General features: G+C 46.3%; 1 protein-coding gene across 1 annotated transcript in view; it reads right to left on the bottom strand.

Annotated features, from left to right (window-relative positions):
- Positions 1-934: 934 nt before the first annotated feature.
- Positions 935-16,641, bottom strand: part of RANBP10 (RAN binding protein 10) — a gene marked incomplete at its 5' end in the record, with an annotated part of 31,854 nt that continues 16,147 nt past the window's right edge. The window contains 8 exons of the mRNA XM_010009878.1: positions 935-1,614; positions 2,808-2,919; positions 3,370-3,515; positions 4,377-4,501; positions 5,524-5,719; positions 7,811-7,959; positions 8,959-9,067; positions 12,877-12,989. Of these exons, the coding sequence (XP_010008180.1) occupies positions 1,484-1,614; positions 2,808-2,919; positions 3,370-3,515; positions 4,377-4,501; positions 5,524-5,719; positions 7,811-7,959; positions 8,959-9,067; positions 12,877-12,989 (1,081 nt within the window). The remainder of the gene's footprint in view (positions 1,615-2,807; positions 2,920-3,369; positions 3,516-4,376; positions 4,502-5,523; positions 5,720-7,810; positions 7,960-8,958; positions 9,068-12,876; positions 12,990-16,641) is intronic.

Genomic DNA, 16,641 nt, shown 5'->3' with positions numbered 1-16,641 from the left:
CCTAAAACTCATTTGGTGTAGAGTTACACTTCCTCCTATGCAGCCAAACCAAACCTGAAGTCTCCCAAGGGTATACCAGTGAATGCAAAGCACACGGTCCTGCTACATGGCCTCACCACTTAGAAGTACATGCTCAGAAACACTTAGAGGCAGATGATTTGAATGCCAGAAGCTCAGCAGCACTCAAGTCCCTGGGCTTGATACATACCGCAGAGGGAAACACTAATCCACCTTACTTGGAGGTTACTCATACACAGATCCTTGCTTTGGGACTGAAACTAGAGTAATTTTCTTAGCACTCCGTAAAGAAATGTTGCTGCTTCCTTCTGAATGGCTCAGACCTTACAAAGTTGGTACTGATCTAAACCACAGCCTGATCTCAGCATGTGCCACCTGCAAGGGTCAGCTTACTGTTCCCAAGACACTTCCAAAATTTAAAAGTGCTCATTTAGATTGATGTTACTTGGGGAGAGGCAGTAAGTACTATTATTACTGAGTTTTAGTGACAGAGCTCCCCTATATGGAGAAAAAAGGGGGTGTATGATTTAACACCAAAACTGACAGCCCAACCAGCAGCATCCATGGACGTTTCCTGGAGGCCAAGGACCTGCTTCTACCAACACAGTAGCAGATAACTTAATATTCATCAGTCTTGTCCTTCTAACTGCTGTGAGAGCTTGATGTACCCATTTCTCAGGGCTGTGAGATGCTGCTATATTTCAGCCACTAACAGAGGCAATGTCAAGTCTTCTAATCTTCCCACTCACAAAGACAAGGATGTCTCTTAAGAGAGGCATGCACTATGAAGGACCAAGCTCCTCCACTTTTCATCATTAGTGCATGACAGGACGTATCTCACCAGATCCCCTGAAGGGTTGTATGACATGTATGGCTGGTACTGAGTCTGTGGGCAATAAATACATCAATGACTTTGTGGAGGTGGAAGAGACCTTTTTAATAAACAGGATTCAAATAAAATAAAAAATTCCCTCTGAGCTGTCACTGGGAGAAGAGTTCAGATAACTAGCACAGAAGATGATGCTGTATGTGCATGATGGAGGGAGAAGGGAAGAAAAGAACAAGCTGTCAGCAACTTGATGAGCTTCCTCAACAAATCAGCAGAAACCAGCTCAGCAAAACTCTCCAGATAAAATATTGGTGGATCCATGAGAAACAACTCAAACCAAAAGAGAAATCCCTACATCGGAAGGTGCTACATTAGAATAACCAGTGAAATACTAAGTGCTGCTGGAGCCACAGCAATGGCAGACAGACAGGTAACATCTGCCAGTCATTCCTGGGGCTGGGAACAGCCACACAGTGAGGGACTCACTCAACCAGTTCACAGGCAGTGTGTGCTTGTGTTAGAGGGGGTGTTGGTGGCAGGGAGGTCAGGCTATTGAACGAGGTGGTGATGTAGAGTGGCAGCAATGGAAGGTGAAGGGCAGCACTCAACGTCGTCAACTCCGTCTTGCTCTGGTGGCTAGTGCAAATAGTCATCCACTCTGGCAAAGGAGCACGAGCCCAAGCCCACACGAGCCATAAGCCGCAAACACTCCGAGGCCTGGCCCAGGGCAAGCATCAGTGGGGGCTGCTTTGGCAGGTTCTGAGATTCTGTGGGGGCAAAAAAACAGAAATCTGTTTAGAAAAGGTGTTTGGCTGCGTGGTGGCTATCTGCGTTTGGTCCCACTCAGTCCCACCCAGGCACCAAGCCCAGCCCCCCTGGCAGAAGGCCCTGGCTCTGAAAGGAAGCCACTCCAGAGCACCAGTGGTATTGCACCACTACTCCTCTGTACAACCCACCACCATGACATGTCCCACATGGAGCCACAGCATTTGAGAAAGTGCTACTGTGGTGGCCAGGGCAAGAAAAAGTCAATGGAGCTCCTGCTGCAAAACTCCCAAAGAATGAGAAATCAAAGTGCGGAAGAATAAGGAAAGGCAGGACAAGTTGGGATCAAATGACAGGCAACCTCTCCATCTCTCCCACTTATGCAAGTCTACAAAGCAGTCCGAGCACTAGACAAACTCACTCATGGGTCACTGCTTCTTTCCAACATCATGTTTGCTATGTATGCAAGAGGGAATCCTCAGCTGACCTAGACAAGGTGTCTTCCGAGGGCTAGATCATTACCACAGCCTCGATTCTGACACTGGACTGCAGGCAGCCAGGCTCTCTGGGCTATAAGAGGCATAGCACATGATGGGAACACACAGAGGCAATGCCTGAAGGGAAGACAAACCCTGCCCACATTTAACTCTGCATGTTCAGCATGAGCTCAAAGGTAAGCGGAATTACGACCCCCCTCTGCTTTACAGGCAGGACTATGGAAACCTGCTTCACTTACGAGATACTGCAACAGAGCAACTGCATTCCCTGCCAGAAAGTAGGATGATGGCAGAGCAAGACTCTGCCAACCCAGACAGCATGGAAAAGAGCTCTGGTAATGCCGGCAAAATGATTCAGGTGAGTTCAGAGCAAGAAGGAAGAGAAGCAGAAAATGTATCAAAAAGATCTTGGCTTCTTTAGTAAGCAGGGGAGGAAAATCCTAAGAAACATCCTTGGAAGCAGCATTAACGAAGACCCAAGGAAGGGAATGAAAAGAAGATTACATCAGAAGGATCCATTCTTTACAGGCTTTCCTTCCTGCATCACTGCCCTGTCAGTCCCCAGCAACAGGAAGAGAGGCAAAAGCTAAACACAAGTATTTCTGAGCTTTTCCTGACACTCACAGGCTTGCCTGACACAGGACAGCCCTTGAGAGGTATGTCCAGTGGGTAGCACTCACATAGGAACCAGGCCTTACCCAGTATAGCACTATTAAGAGCAGCACACACGGGTTCCCTCTGGATCGGGTCCAGCTGTTGACCAACAGGGCAGTTCCAAGGATCTGAGTAAGCTAACAAGCTGAATGCATCCTGTGTGAGAGAACAGAAAGGCACAGTATGGTCATGCATGGCTGCAGAGACACAGGAAAACCAGGTCCATCAGCTGGGGCATCTCCTGCCATCACCAAAGTGACAGCTGCCTACCTCCTGAAAAGAAAGGGCCCTTTCCTTCTTGGAAGCAAGGGATCACACTGGCCTATCAAGATACTGGATTAAAAAGGGTGCCCCCTCCACCTGGCAGGGGAGCCAGCACAGGAAGGCAGGTAGTCATCTGGAGTGAACAGCATGCATGCAATTGCTCCAGGAAGGCAGGCGGGAACTGTGTTTCTTCTCTCCTGTGCTGAGAATTGGGTCTAGATGCTCTGTGCTCACCAAGCTTTCACCTCTGAAGTGGGGGATACCCAGAGCTCTGCAAAGGAACCCACAACCCCAGTGCTGGCCCACAGAACTGCTGTGATGCAGCACAAGGCCCAGGCTTACCTGAAGCATCTTTTTGTGCACTGTGTTCTTTCCGTATTCCCTGCAAAGCTGCTCGCTCAGAATCTGCAGCTCGCGTCCAAACTGGATCATTCGCTCTGTGGCAGCATGGTTCCCTCCACAAAGCTGTCTCTGGGGGCAACTGTCTTCTAGAGGAAAGGCAGAGGAGAAGTAACAATTGTCTTTCATTCCCCACCATTGCCCACTCTGTGATATGACATCCATAAACTCCTTCCGCTTATGATGCAGGTAGCTGCTCTCCACTCCTGAGTTTATCCCACTGGAAGCTTTCTGTGATCCCTGAACTGCAAAAGCCAGCAGTATTTTTTCATAGCACCTTTTAGGCACAGGGAAAACTTGAGCTCAGTTTCTTTAATGCCTGAGGATTAGCTACATATCAAGTCTTCTGATAAAATCACGGGAGCTTGCAGCTCCAGCCATGTTTCCCCTTCATGTGTGTAGTATAGTGCACACAACATGGAAACTCCTGGTCTAACCAATCCCAGACTCCAAAAACTTTCAGTCAGAGATGCTAACACCACCAACTTCCCAGAACTGGTTGCCCACAAGACCCATTCTAACTGGAGGAATCCCCACTTTCATACTCTCCCTCTCAGCTAAAGCATCCACGAACATGACAGTTGTAGCTGACCACACTGCCCTGAGAACACTTTGTGACTGGGCATCAGACACCTTTGCACAGCTCAGTTCAGTTCCTCAGCTGGCAGAAGTGCCAGGACTGCTCTAAGCTGGTTTCATGACCAGAGCTGAACAACCTTTTGACTCCTATTTCTTTCCATGCTCCACATCACCAGCACTGCTCAGAGACTACGAAAAGCCAGACCTAGTTTAGTTCTAGGACAGATTCATCTTTCCTGTGAAACAGGCATCTTGAGAATTTCATTCACTGGGGTGGGTATGTGTTTTTTTCCCCACAATCCAATTCCAATTCAACTCTCAATACCAACTCTTTCTATTTCCCTTTACCCTTCCTGCCTCTGAGGCCCTACCCATGCTGGATTCATCTGTCTGCAGGATCTCTTCATGTTTGTAGGTGCCATTCATTATCCTGGTAGATGAATTTTCCAGGACTCCATTAGGGTAATGCTCAGCATCCATCTCCATCTCACTGTCACTGAGGTGAAAGGAAGAAAGAAAAGTCAGAGGTGGATTCATGCACACCCCACGAAGTTCAACAAGGCCAAGGGCAAGTTCCTGCATTTGGGCTGGAGCAAGCCCAAACACAAATACAGGCTGGACGGAGGCTGGATGGAGCAGCTCTGAGGAGAAGGACTTGGGGGTGCTGGGTGATGAGAAGCTCCCTGTGATGTGGCTTCAGTGTGCAATTCAGCCCAGATCCTCCCACATGTGCTGGGCTGCATCCCCAGACCGTGAGCAGCAGGTCGAGGGAGGGGATTCTCGCCCTCTATTCTGCTATGGGGAGACCCCCCCTGCAGTCCTGCATCCAGCTCTGGGGGAACAACACAAGAGGAACATGGAGCTCTTGGAGCAAGTTCAGAGGAAGCCACAGAGATGTTGCGAGGGCTGGAGCAGCTCTGCTCTGAAGACAGGCTGAGAGAGCTGGGATTGTTCAGCCTGGAGAAGAGAAGGCTCTAGGGAGGCCTTAGAGTTGCTCCAGTGCTTAAAAGGGCAACAAGAAAGCTGGAGAGGGGCTTTTGACAAGGGCCTGTAGGGACAGGACAAGGCGGAATGGCTTTAACCTGACAGAGGGGAGATTAAGACAAGATCTTAGGCAGAAGTTCTTCCCTGTGAGGGTGCTGAGGCCCTGGCACAGGTCGCCCAGAGAAGCTGTGGCTGCCCTATCCCTGGCAGTGTTCAAGGCCAGGTTGGCCGGGGCTTGGAGCAACCTGCTCTAGTGGAAAGTGTCCCTGCCTGTGGTCGGGGGTTGGAACTAGATGAGCTTTAAGATCCCTTCCCACACAAACCAGTCTGATTATATGAGCCTCGAAGCCAAAGACAGAGCAGGGGAACTGGAAAACGCTTTTTTCTGCTGGGAACAGTAGTGATCTTGTAGATAACTCTGCTGTTCAAAAGAGCAGGACAGTTGCCTTTCTGAGTCCTCAGAAAGCAGACTCAGAAAAAGACCTCTCCCACTATCTCACCCTTCTCAAGCATCTACAAAGGAAAAAAAAATACCTGGTTTCTTGATTACTTGTGCTACTGTGCTGCTGAGATTTGGTAGAATCTGTAGAATTGGACTCCGAGTAGTTCACAGATGAGGGGGAGGAGGAAGAGGAAGATGAAGATGACGAACTCAGTGTTGGGTATTTACTGTGACTCTGTTTGCTTTTTGTGGACACGACTCCATTGCTACAGGTTGGACTATCTGCTCCTGAAAGACGAAAGGGAAAAATGAGACCAGAATGACATTATCACTATACTGTGAAGCCAACGATTTAGCAAGAGAGCTGGCCCCAAAGTAAGAAAGCAAGAGCTTCAATTATGGTCCATTGTTCTTAAATCCAGTGGGGCTTAGAGAAAACACAAATGAATACGGAAGGAACCCCACTGCTCACCAGCAACATCTGAGTTGAAGGAAGTTCTAAAACGAGGTTGTAAATAAAAGATGGGCAGAAACAGCTCACACGGGTATAGAAATTATAGTTAAAATATGAAGCATGGTTGGTTTGTAAAGAAGTTTACAAACTGTCTTCTCACAAAACCAAGTATTTCTCATAAACCCTCTATCCAGAAGAACTATGAAAACACAGATGAAAACTGGGCAACAAGGAGAAGTCTTTGCAAGAACTTGCCAGGCTTTCCACAACCTATCTTACACTAGGGGTATACTTGATTCACACAACACTCGGCAAATGAGAACAACCCTTTCAAAAATCACAAGCTTCAGGAGAACAGACACCACTAAAAGGAGAGTCAGGCTTGAAATCTCAACTGCTCCACCTCCAAAAGGTGCCTAAAAGCTGTGGAACTCACTGACACAGAACAAAAACCTCTTAGTCATTACTGCAAGTTTTATATGGATTCAGAAAGGACTGGCTAAACTTACAGGGGCTATTTAATATCAAGACAACCGCGAATCATTAGGGTCTCAAATAATAATTTAGAAAAACCTCATTATGGTTTTTCTGCCTTCATATATTCTCCCCTAGGCAACCACTATTGACCACAGTATCTTAGCTAGATGATGGGACCTAGCATGGCTGTTCTTCCAGAAATGGTGATATATCCAAATTCATCAGCTTATCATGCACTTATATTTATAGCTAGGGAATTTATTTCTGTTTTTATCATGACAACACAGAGATTCAAACAAGGAGCAATTTTGTGCATTTAGTGACAAAGATGTAGCAGACTGTGCACAACAGTTCTGCTTAACCTTTGAAATATGCACTGATGAAATGGTCACTATTTTCAAAGCACAGAGTCTGACAGAGAGAACGGTGAAGGTGATGTCCCACGGATGGAGATACATACATATGAATGCTGCTTTCTGCTGCAGATGTAGGCATTTGCTGGTTGAAAAGAGGTATTACCAAGAGCTCTTATGGACTGACGGGATGATTCTGACTATCTAGTCAGAGATACATACCCAGGGTTCCTCACAACACAATACAGGAAAACAAAGATACTGGCTTAGGAAGGTGAGCGACAGCTCGGAGACATTCAAGTACTTGTCTTCCTTTCCCTTCAGTGTTTCCCTGTCCATAGCAGTGGGAATACAGAAACAAAATACACTTATATGGCTGTGAGCAGCTCAAGGCTCAGTGAAGCAGCTGTGTTTTCAGGGGCTCTGCAGGTCATACTCCCTGGCCCACTCCATCTTCAAAGCCACAGCCAGTAATTACCTAGAGAACGTATCTTGGGTGTCCTGGTTTATCCTGTTCTACTTCAAATCCTAAAGTTTAATTTTCCTAACTGCAAAAAGTTGATGCTCCAGAGATGGGTTTTGCAGGAACAGAACTGTTCCCTGCTCACATGCTTAGAGCTTGCAAGGCAAAGCCCACAGGGCAGGGAGATGCTCTCATGCAAAGCAACCCCCCTACCCTTTCACTCAGTTGGCCAGAACTAGGCAGCATCTACTGCTCGGTTCTTGCTGGAAAGCAATTCTTTTGCAAACTCCAAGGTCCAGGAACAGGCTTTTTTTTCCAGACCTCCTCGTACAGCTCTGTCAGTGGAACACTGATTCACTAGTGGCTGCACGAGAAGGCCACCTTCAAAAGCTTCTTTATTGTGAAAAAAACCTGCTATGCAGACAATTATGAGTGGAAAACAACTAATGCAGAACTAATTCTATAACCGTGTAGAGATACCTATGATCACATACATCCTCTCAGCTGGTTATCAGAAAGGAAAGGATGCATTCATAGAATAATGCACAGAAAGTAGCGGGTAAGGTAACACACAACCATATCCACCTTTGGCATTTGCTGTTCACACTACAAGACACAGAGAACACACTTACCGGTACTATGAACATGTGAGTTGTTTGATCCATGTCTAGGACTCAAGCTGGGGGACCCGGGGTAACTGTCCTGGGATCTGGGGCTGCGGGCACTGAAACAACGGACTTCACTGTCTGTCCCATTCACCATCTCCACGAACTGCCGACACCTGGTTTCACAGGAGGGAAGAATGAGAAGAAGCTGTGTGACAGCCAGGATGCTCTGCACCGAGGCTTCCTCAGTTACCAAGTGGAGAACTTCTGGAAACTGCACACAAGTTAAACTTCTTGGCTTTCAAAAGACATTCCAGACTCCTGGTACCCATGTATTGGAAGTGCTCTGATAATGCTCTAAGAAGAAGGAGTTCGGAAACTTCAACTTTGAAGTTAATGAATGTTGAGACATTCCCAAAAAGCAAGCTTATTTCCATTGTGGTAAGAATAAACTGTTCCTTTTACAGCATGCTTTCATCTCCACCATCTCTGCAGGTACTCCAAAATTCTATTGTGGGTTGTATTTTTTTCAGATAGAAGATACTAAATCTGCAAACATCATAGTTCCCCCACTGTTCCATAAGCCTGGGAATACTGGTGGCCAATGGAAAACAGAGAAGTAAGGGTAGAAAAATGCAATATCCACATGGATAGTGAGGACAACTCCTCATTTAGCTTTACTGGAAATTGTCCTTATATGTCTCAGAAGGCTGGGGAGAGCCACTCTGTACAGCTGGAAGAACTGGGACACATAAGCTCTTTTTCCCTTTAAACTCTTCCCCAGACAGCCTTCTCTATAACTCTTGCCTTTCTAGGAACTTTCACAGTAACTTCCATGTGCTCCAGTGTTGCAAGATCTCCACAAGACAAGTAAAGACCATCTGTGAAGGAGCAGAAACTCCTTTGCAGAGCTAAATTTCACCTACCTCTGCCTGACCTCACAAGGCAAAGCCGTATCAGGTCTGAGCAGCAACAACAGGGCTAAGTCTACATTGCTACAAGCACTGTGCAAAGGACTGAACCTCCATCCTCTCCCACCTGCTCCCGAAAGGAATCTCAAACAATCTGAATCCAGACCAAGGTGTGCAGCCGGACTGGATGGCTGGACAGCCTCTTTCTTCTCTCCTTCATCTACGCATTTCAGCATTAGGGAGTATAAAGCTATTCATACTTACTTTAACATGAAGAGCAGGTTGGGGTTATGTTCTAGGAGGCCAGGATAGAGCTGCTGGGTGGCTTCTATAGCCTCTCCCACTCTGCCTGCTAACACTAGCTTCTGTATTCCTGAAAGCAAAAGGAGACCCATTGACACACAGGACTGGCCAACAAGATCGGCCAGAGGAATTGTCTCACATATGCCACATGGCTCCCCACTACCACCTTGCATAAGGTCTAGGGAGAACTGGGGACCACATCTTGTTTGTTATGGATCAGGGTGAGGAAAAGCCTGTGAAAATGAGGGAGACTCTGTCAGTAGCTCAGAAACACCAAGAGTAGAAGGATCTGAAGGAGAATGAGGTATGTGCTGGGGTGGGGTGCTCCAGGACTTTTGTCCTTTAGTCCCAGAGCTATGGGAAAGAAAGCAGGACACAATTTTGGAGGTCATCACCAAGCACATCGAAAACAAGGTCATCAGGAGTAATCAGCATGGATTCACCAAGGGTAAATCTTGCTTGACCAATCTGATAGCCTTCTATGATGATGTGGCAGGATGGGTTGATGAAGGGAGAGCAGTGGATATTATCTACCTCGGCTTCAGCAGGGCTTTTAACACTGTCTCACATAACATCCTGGTAGGTAAGCTTACGAAATATAGGTTAGATGAATGGACAGTGAGGTGAATCAAAAACTGTCTGAACTGCAGAGCTCAGAGGGTTGTGATCAGTGGAGTGGAATCCAGTTGGAGGCTTGTAGTCAGTGGTGTTCCCCAGGGATCAATACTAGGTCCAGTCTTATTCAACTTGTTTATCAATAACCTAGATGAAGGGCTAGAGTGTTGCCTTGGCAAGTTTGCTGATGATACGAAGCTGGGGTCAGTGGCTGACAAACCTGAAGGCTGTGCAGTGGGACCTTGATAAGCTGGAGAGAAACCTAATGAGATTCAAAAAGGGCAAGTGCAGGGTCCTGCACGTGGGAAGGAAGAACTCCAAGTACCAACACAGCTGAGGCCTGACCTACTAGAGAGCAGTTCAGCTGAGAAGGACCTGGGAGTGTTGGTAGATGGTAAGTTGACTATAAGCCAGCAGGGACAAGAGTACCCCGGGGTGCATCGGGAGGACTGTGGCCAGCAATCGAGGGAGGTGATCCTCCCCCTCTACTCTGCTCTGGAGAGGCCGCATCTGGAGAACTGTGTCCAGTCCTGGGCTCCTGAGTGTAAGAAAGACAAGTAGCTACTGGAGACAGTACAGGGTAGGGCCACAGGGATGATCAGGAGTCTGGAGCATGTCTCTTATGAGGACAGACTGCAGGAGCTGGGCCTGTTTAGTCTAAAGATCAGACTGAGAGGGGATCATTAATTATATCATCATTAACACAGATTAGTATCTCAAAGGTGGGTGCCAGGAGGATGGTGCCAGACTCCTCTCAGTGGTGCCCAGCGACAGCACAAGGAGCAATGGCCATAAACTAAAACACAAGTTTCACCTCAAAATGAGGAAGAACAACTTTCCATTGAGGGTGGCAGAGCCCTGGAATAGCCTGCTCAGGGGGGCTGTGGAGTCTCCTTGTCTGGAGACGTTCAATACCTGCCTAGTTCCTGTGTAACCTGCTCTAGGCGGCCCTGCCTTGGCAGAGGGTTGGACTGGACAATCTCCAGAGGTCCCTTTCAAACCTAATGATTCTGTAAAGACCCCAGATCACCCCCATGTTACATCCTCTGGCTGGCTCACTCTTGGAAGTGTACATATGGCTGAGCATCAGACAAGCAGAGTATTCTTAGAGGGTCTGTGGGCTTAAACCACAGCCCAGTGCTGTTTCCCCCATATCTCTACCTCTAAGGAGAAGTACTTATACCAACAAAACTGGGTTCCTGCAAGTTCCACCTCAAAGCACTGAAATAACACCTGAACTTGGCCTGCAATAAGGATGTGGCATCTGTAAGCCAGCTCCAAGAATCAGCTACTGACTAAGCTAGGAACAGCTCAGTATGTTGTATGATCTCAGAGGTGTAAAGATACAAGTCAGAAGCCATCTATGATCCTGGGTGTTCATGGTTCACATATATTCCTTCAGTGGGTCAGAAGACACAAGTGCAAGACTTAATTTAAGATCCCACCCCTGAACTCTCAGAGAAGCTGCTGATCTACAGAAGTTCACATTTTATTTTCTTCTAAGTGCCCTTAAAACTACAAATTTATTGCATTTCCTTCTCTGTTTTTTCAGGACTCCTTACAGACAACAGAGAGAAGGTTTTGGATCACCTGTGAGGTGCTCTAATGACAGCAAGCCGTGACTTTTGCAAGTCATAAGCAGTTGAAAGCCCAGCCTGGAAATCCAGATTAGCGACCCCCAGTAATAACATTCAATGACTGGTCTTGGCTCCCATGTCTCAGTGTTTATCTGCTTGTCATCGTAGCTGAAAGCTAAAACCAAAAAGTGGCTCTCACACCAATGTGTGCTGCACTCCTTCATTTCACTCTGCTTCACGTCTCACTACTTTAACAGCTCTCGTCTTTGCGTTGTTTGGTAACTCTCACAGATGTTATCGCTTTTTTATTTTCCCCTCTCTTTGTTTTCCCATCTCTGTATTCCTCATACCTTTTATCTGAGCCCCAGCTTCAGAGCTTCTCCATCTGCCTCATCACCTGTCCTCAGACAAACAAGACTGCACAGTCTCACATGCCTCCAGAAGGCTTTACCACCAAAACCCACACCAGCAGAACACTGAACTCAGGGTTGCACAATGCATGACTTCGAAAGCATAAAGCCCATCAGCACTACCAGCCAGCAGCTGCAAGTTATTGTGGGTACTAAGTAGAGTTCCCAGATGAACCTGAATGCTGGCTAAGCACATGTAATGTATGGAGAGTGAGCTGCAAAGGGGCACGATGCTCCCCATGCGTAACAGTCACATGAGGAATGGTTCACAAAGGGAAGGGAAACTACGGAGTGGGATGTAGCCTGTAGTGAACAGCCAGTAGAATGCAGAAAACACACCAATGTTCTGTGACTCTGCAGGCTGAGCCTGGGAATAGAAAAGCTAAAAAAACCCCAAAAATAAAGGCAAACCAAAAACACAGCAGGAGAAAGCCAAAAGCCTTACTCTGCAGGAACCCAGCTGAGACAGAAGCCACTCTGGAGGAAACAGCAGTAACCAAACCAGGCAGCAAATGCAAATCCTTTACCTAGTGCAAGCTAAACACACTGGCTGCAAGTTTGCAAAATCTTCAATATGCAAAGAACCTTCATGAAAACAAAATGTGTGAAGGGACTGGAAAGTTCGTTAACTCTGGAAGCTGCAGTCAAAATAGATTGATGTGTCTGGGTCCCTGTGAGCAGGCTAATGAAACTAATAACCCAAAATGCTAATAATCCAAACCCAAAAGGATCTTTGCTGCACAGTGACCTCAGTTCAGGTAAAGTCCAAGGTAACCGTTCTCTTCTCCACTGATTTGACACTACCTCCAAGAAAGCACCTTAGATACTGCATTTAGCCTGATGTGTGAAACTGCTGGACTCAAAGCTGAGTGTCACTTCATAACTTCCAGGATTCAGCTACTTATTTTCAACAAGACTGAGGAAAATTAACCAAGTTGATCAGAAAATTTTGCACACTCAACACTGCCAGGCATGCAGGTCAGTGCTCAGAGCAGACAGGCAAAGGAAAGACTAGGGCAGTTCTTCAGGCAAAGAGGGCAAAGGGTGGAAGGGACACAGTGATGATGGGAAAAGTGCTCCCAGCAGTGGTCCCCAAGCTCTGCTGACCCACAGGCAGCAACGCTGCTGTGTGGTCTGGACAGCTCTGGGGTAACTTTTCTGCATGGAGTCACAGTGTAACTATTCTGCTTCCACAGCACTCCATTCCTCTGCAGAGTCCTCAGTGTAACACATGGCCAGCATGCCACGCTTTGGAAACAATTACCCAAGAGACTTACTCTGTCTATTCTTTATTGAGGTCTGTTCTTCCTGGATTGTGGTGTCTGTGATTCTGGCAAAAGCAGTTGCTGTTGAACAGTACCCATGATGAACCAAATACGATGAAACCATACTAGAAAACAGAAAAATACAAACAGATAAAGAGACATTGGTAAAAGAGACTAATCCACTGGAGAAAAAAACCAAATCAACACAACAGAAATTGCAATTGCATTGACCAAACTCAGCTTGCTTAGGACATAACCAGGGTTCAGACAAGTGTAAATTTACAAGATAGGCACCTGTTCCTCAGCAAACAGGAGGGAGGCTCTAAATTTATCTTACAGGGGGTGGGAGAGAATAATAAAAAATTAAAGACTCCCAGTTCATACATGCTATTTATTTATTTCATGCCTGCTGACCCAGGTCACTTGTAAGGGCTCAGTACTGCATCCAGTGACATCCCATAGAGACATCACATCTGAACCTCAGACAGGCTCATGGCTTTCAAGTAGCTCTCAAAAATAAAAGATTCTGGTCCTGAATTACTTCCACCACTTATTTTGCTAGCAATCCTATCTCTGGTAGTTAAATCTCATTATGAATTCTACACATTCACAGATACTTTATCTGCTGAGTTACAGTGAGTAGCCCATCCACACTGATTTTACAAACATTTTCACATTTTAAAGCTGTATTTTCAAAAATGTTGGAGGGGGAGAAAGAGACAGCATCACTGTAGAAAACAAACACAACAAAGTGCCTTTCTGAACAGACTGTTTCTAAAGCACTTCTGCTTCCCAGGATATGGTGGTTAAATGTTAATGCTCACCAGATTTTAACAAAACCTAAAAAGCCAGCACAGCCTTTCAAAGCTTCTAGTGATAAATCTCAAAATAGGCTTCTCATGATGAAGCTGTTATTATCTAAGTCACAGCTCAAAACCCATGTTCAACTTGGCTACTCTCAGTACAAGAAAGAAGTATTTTATGAGTCAGCAATCATAACAGGCATAACATTGTAAGCACGTGTGTATTTTTAAAACTTGCTGTAAAAGCAAGTGCTTCTCACCAGGGTTGGTCCAAGACACGCCCTTTGCCCTTGGTGTGGCACAGACAGGCAGACCCAAGTGCATCCCTCTTGCTGTCAAGCTCAGCAGCCAGGTCATCCTGGCTCAGCCAGGCTGAAACACTGAACACCATGATCCAGGCTTGCAGGAACGGAGGGGAAAAGGCAACTCTTGCTCCAGTGTAATTCAGTAGCCAGAGTCAGAGGCTGTAAAGATTTAAATGCTCTACAAAGCTGCACAAACCCAGTCATTTTTACCAGGGAAAGGAAAAAAAACTCCAGTGCTGCAGGAACCTGTGCTACCAACATACTAAAACATCTAAAACTAAGCTTGACAGACCACTGCTCTCACCCACTGCAGGTCCTTTTATGTTCAAAAATGCAGGATACACTTCTTTTTGAACAAATCACCTTTTGAGCACTAGGAGCCAATTATTTTTATTTAAATATCAATTAAACCCTTCCTTCTCTTTGGCTGCTTTCCAAAAGCAGATCTTGTCTTTCCAAAGCATGACAAGATGCAATGCAAAGAATGAAATGACCCTAGTGTGTCAAAAGTACAGTACATCAGAATGAAAATGAATGTTAATGTCCATGCCAATTGTTACATCTCATCCATGCTGCGTCAGACCAAACACCCTATGGCCTGGTATTTGGACTTCCTAACTGGTAAAAGCAAATGCTTAGGAAAAAATAAAGGCGCACATGAAATACACTTTTCCTTTCCAGCTTTCAGTGATCAGTCAGACGGCTCCTATCCTAGTGGTGGAATCTCACTCCATCTTAACTCTGACAGATTTTTCTTTATTATAACTTCTTCAGTCGCTGTTTGGATCCATGCTGTTTTCGTGCTATTTTATGGCAGACAGTGTGAAAAAACCCCTCCTTTATTCTTTCTAAATGTGCCATCTGGTTATCTTCACTTAAAATCATAGAATCAACAGGGTTGGAAAAGACCTTAAAGATCAAGTCCACCCATTCCCCCAGCACGGCCAAGGCCACCACTAAACCATGTCACTAACGGCCTCATCTACACGGTTTGGAAACACTTCCAGGGACGGTGACTCCACCACTGCCCTGGGCAGCCTGTTCCAGTGCCTCACCACCCTTTGGGGAAGGAATTGTTCCTCATCTCCAGTCTAAACTTCTCCTGGTGCAGCTTGAGGCTGTTTGCTCTTATCCCTTGTTCTTTGGGAGAAGAGACCAGCCACCTCCTGGCTCCATCCTCCTTTCAGGTATCTATAGACGGCAATAAGGTCCTCCCTGAGCTTTCTCTTCTCCAGAATAAACCTCCCAGTTCCCTCAGCCATTCCTCATCACACTTGTGCTCCAGGCCCTTCACCAGCTCCGCTGCCCTTCTCTGGACCTGCTCCAGCATCTCAATGTCTCTCTTGTAGCAAGGGGCCCAGAATTGAACACAGGATTTGAGGTACAGCCTCACCAGTGCCCAGTACAGGGGAACAATCAGTGCCCTGGCCCTGCTGGCCACACTAGTGCTGACACAGGCCAGGATGCCACTGGCCTTCTTGACTGCTTGGGCACAAGCTGGCTGATGTTCAGCTCCGTCACGCAGCATCCTCAGGATCTTTTCCATGCGCAGCTTTGCAGCCACTCTTCCCCAAGCCTGGAGTTTTGCATGGGGTTGTTGTGGGCCAAGTGAAGGAACTGGTACTTTGCCTTGTTGAACCTCATACCACTGGCCACAGCCCATTGACACAGCCTGTCCAGATCTCTGCAGAGCCCCTCTATCCTCCAGCAGATCAACACTTCCACCCAACCTGGTGTCATTTTTAAACTTACTGTGAGGGCAAACTTACTTGATCCCCTTGTGACCCCTCAGTAAGTTTGTAAATTACACCAGGTTAAAAAGATAGAGACATTAAACAGAACTAGCCCCAGTAACAAGCCCTGGGGAACACCACTTGTGACTGGCCACCTACAGATTTAACTCCATTTATCACCAATCTTTGGGCTCGGTCATCCAGACAGTTTTTTATCCAGTGAAGAGTACACCATCCAAGCCACGAGCAGCCAGTTTCTCCAAGAGAATGCTGTTGGAAACAGTGTCAAAGGCTTTACTAAAGTCTAGGTAGATAACATTCACAGCCTTTTGCTCATCCGCTATGCAGGTCACCTTGCTATAGAAGGTCACTTGATGTCCTTTAGTTCTTGCATTACAATTGTTCCTTCATCACCTTCTAAAGGCTACTCAAGACATTTTTTTCACACTTCTGCCTTACCCCTCACAACTGTGTTCTTCAACGCTGTGTATTTGTTCCCTACCTTACACCCACCCCATACCCACCCACCCAATGTGCATGGGCACATCCTGCTTGCTTTTTTTTTTCCATGCTTTTCTCACTTCTATTACATACTTCTGGAGAGAAAGAACCAAAACATCACATTAACGATGCACCACGTATTCATAAAGTGACAGAATTATTTCTGGCCTCTGTATTTCCCCTGACATTTTAATTAAAAAAAAAAAAAAAAAAAACCAAAAAACAAAAAAGCTTTTTCCCTGCTTTTTATCAAAAAAGCTAAGGTGAAAGCCATCCAGTTGGCCTTGAACATTGCTGAATGAGAAAAATGGACAGTACTTTATCTCTATACTGACTCATGGATGCTGGCAAATTTCAGCCTGGAAAAGAGAAGGCTGCGTGGAGACCTCATAGCAGCCTTCCAATATCTGAAGGGGGCCTACAAGGATGCTGGGG

Source organism: Nestor notabilis, unplaced genomic scaffold (assembly GCF_000696875.1).
Source record: "Nestor notabilis isolate BGI_N333 unplaced genomic scaffold, ASM69687v1 scaffold8822, whole genome shotgun sequence".
In the NCBI taxonomy this organism is placed as follows: domain Eukaryota; kingdom Metazoa; phylum Chordata; class Aves; order Psittaciformes; family Psittacidae; genus Nestor; species Nestor notabilis.
This window is presented reverse-complemented; position numbering and strand designations above follow the sequence as displayed.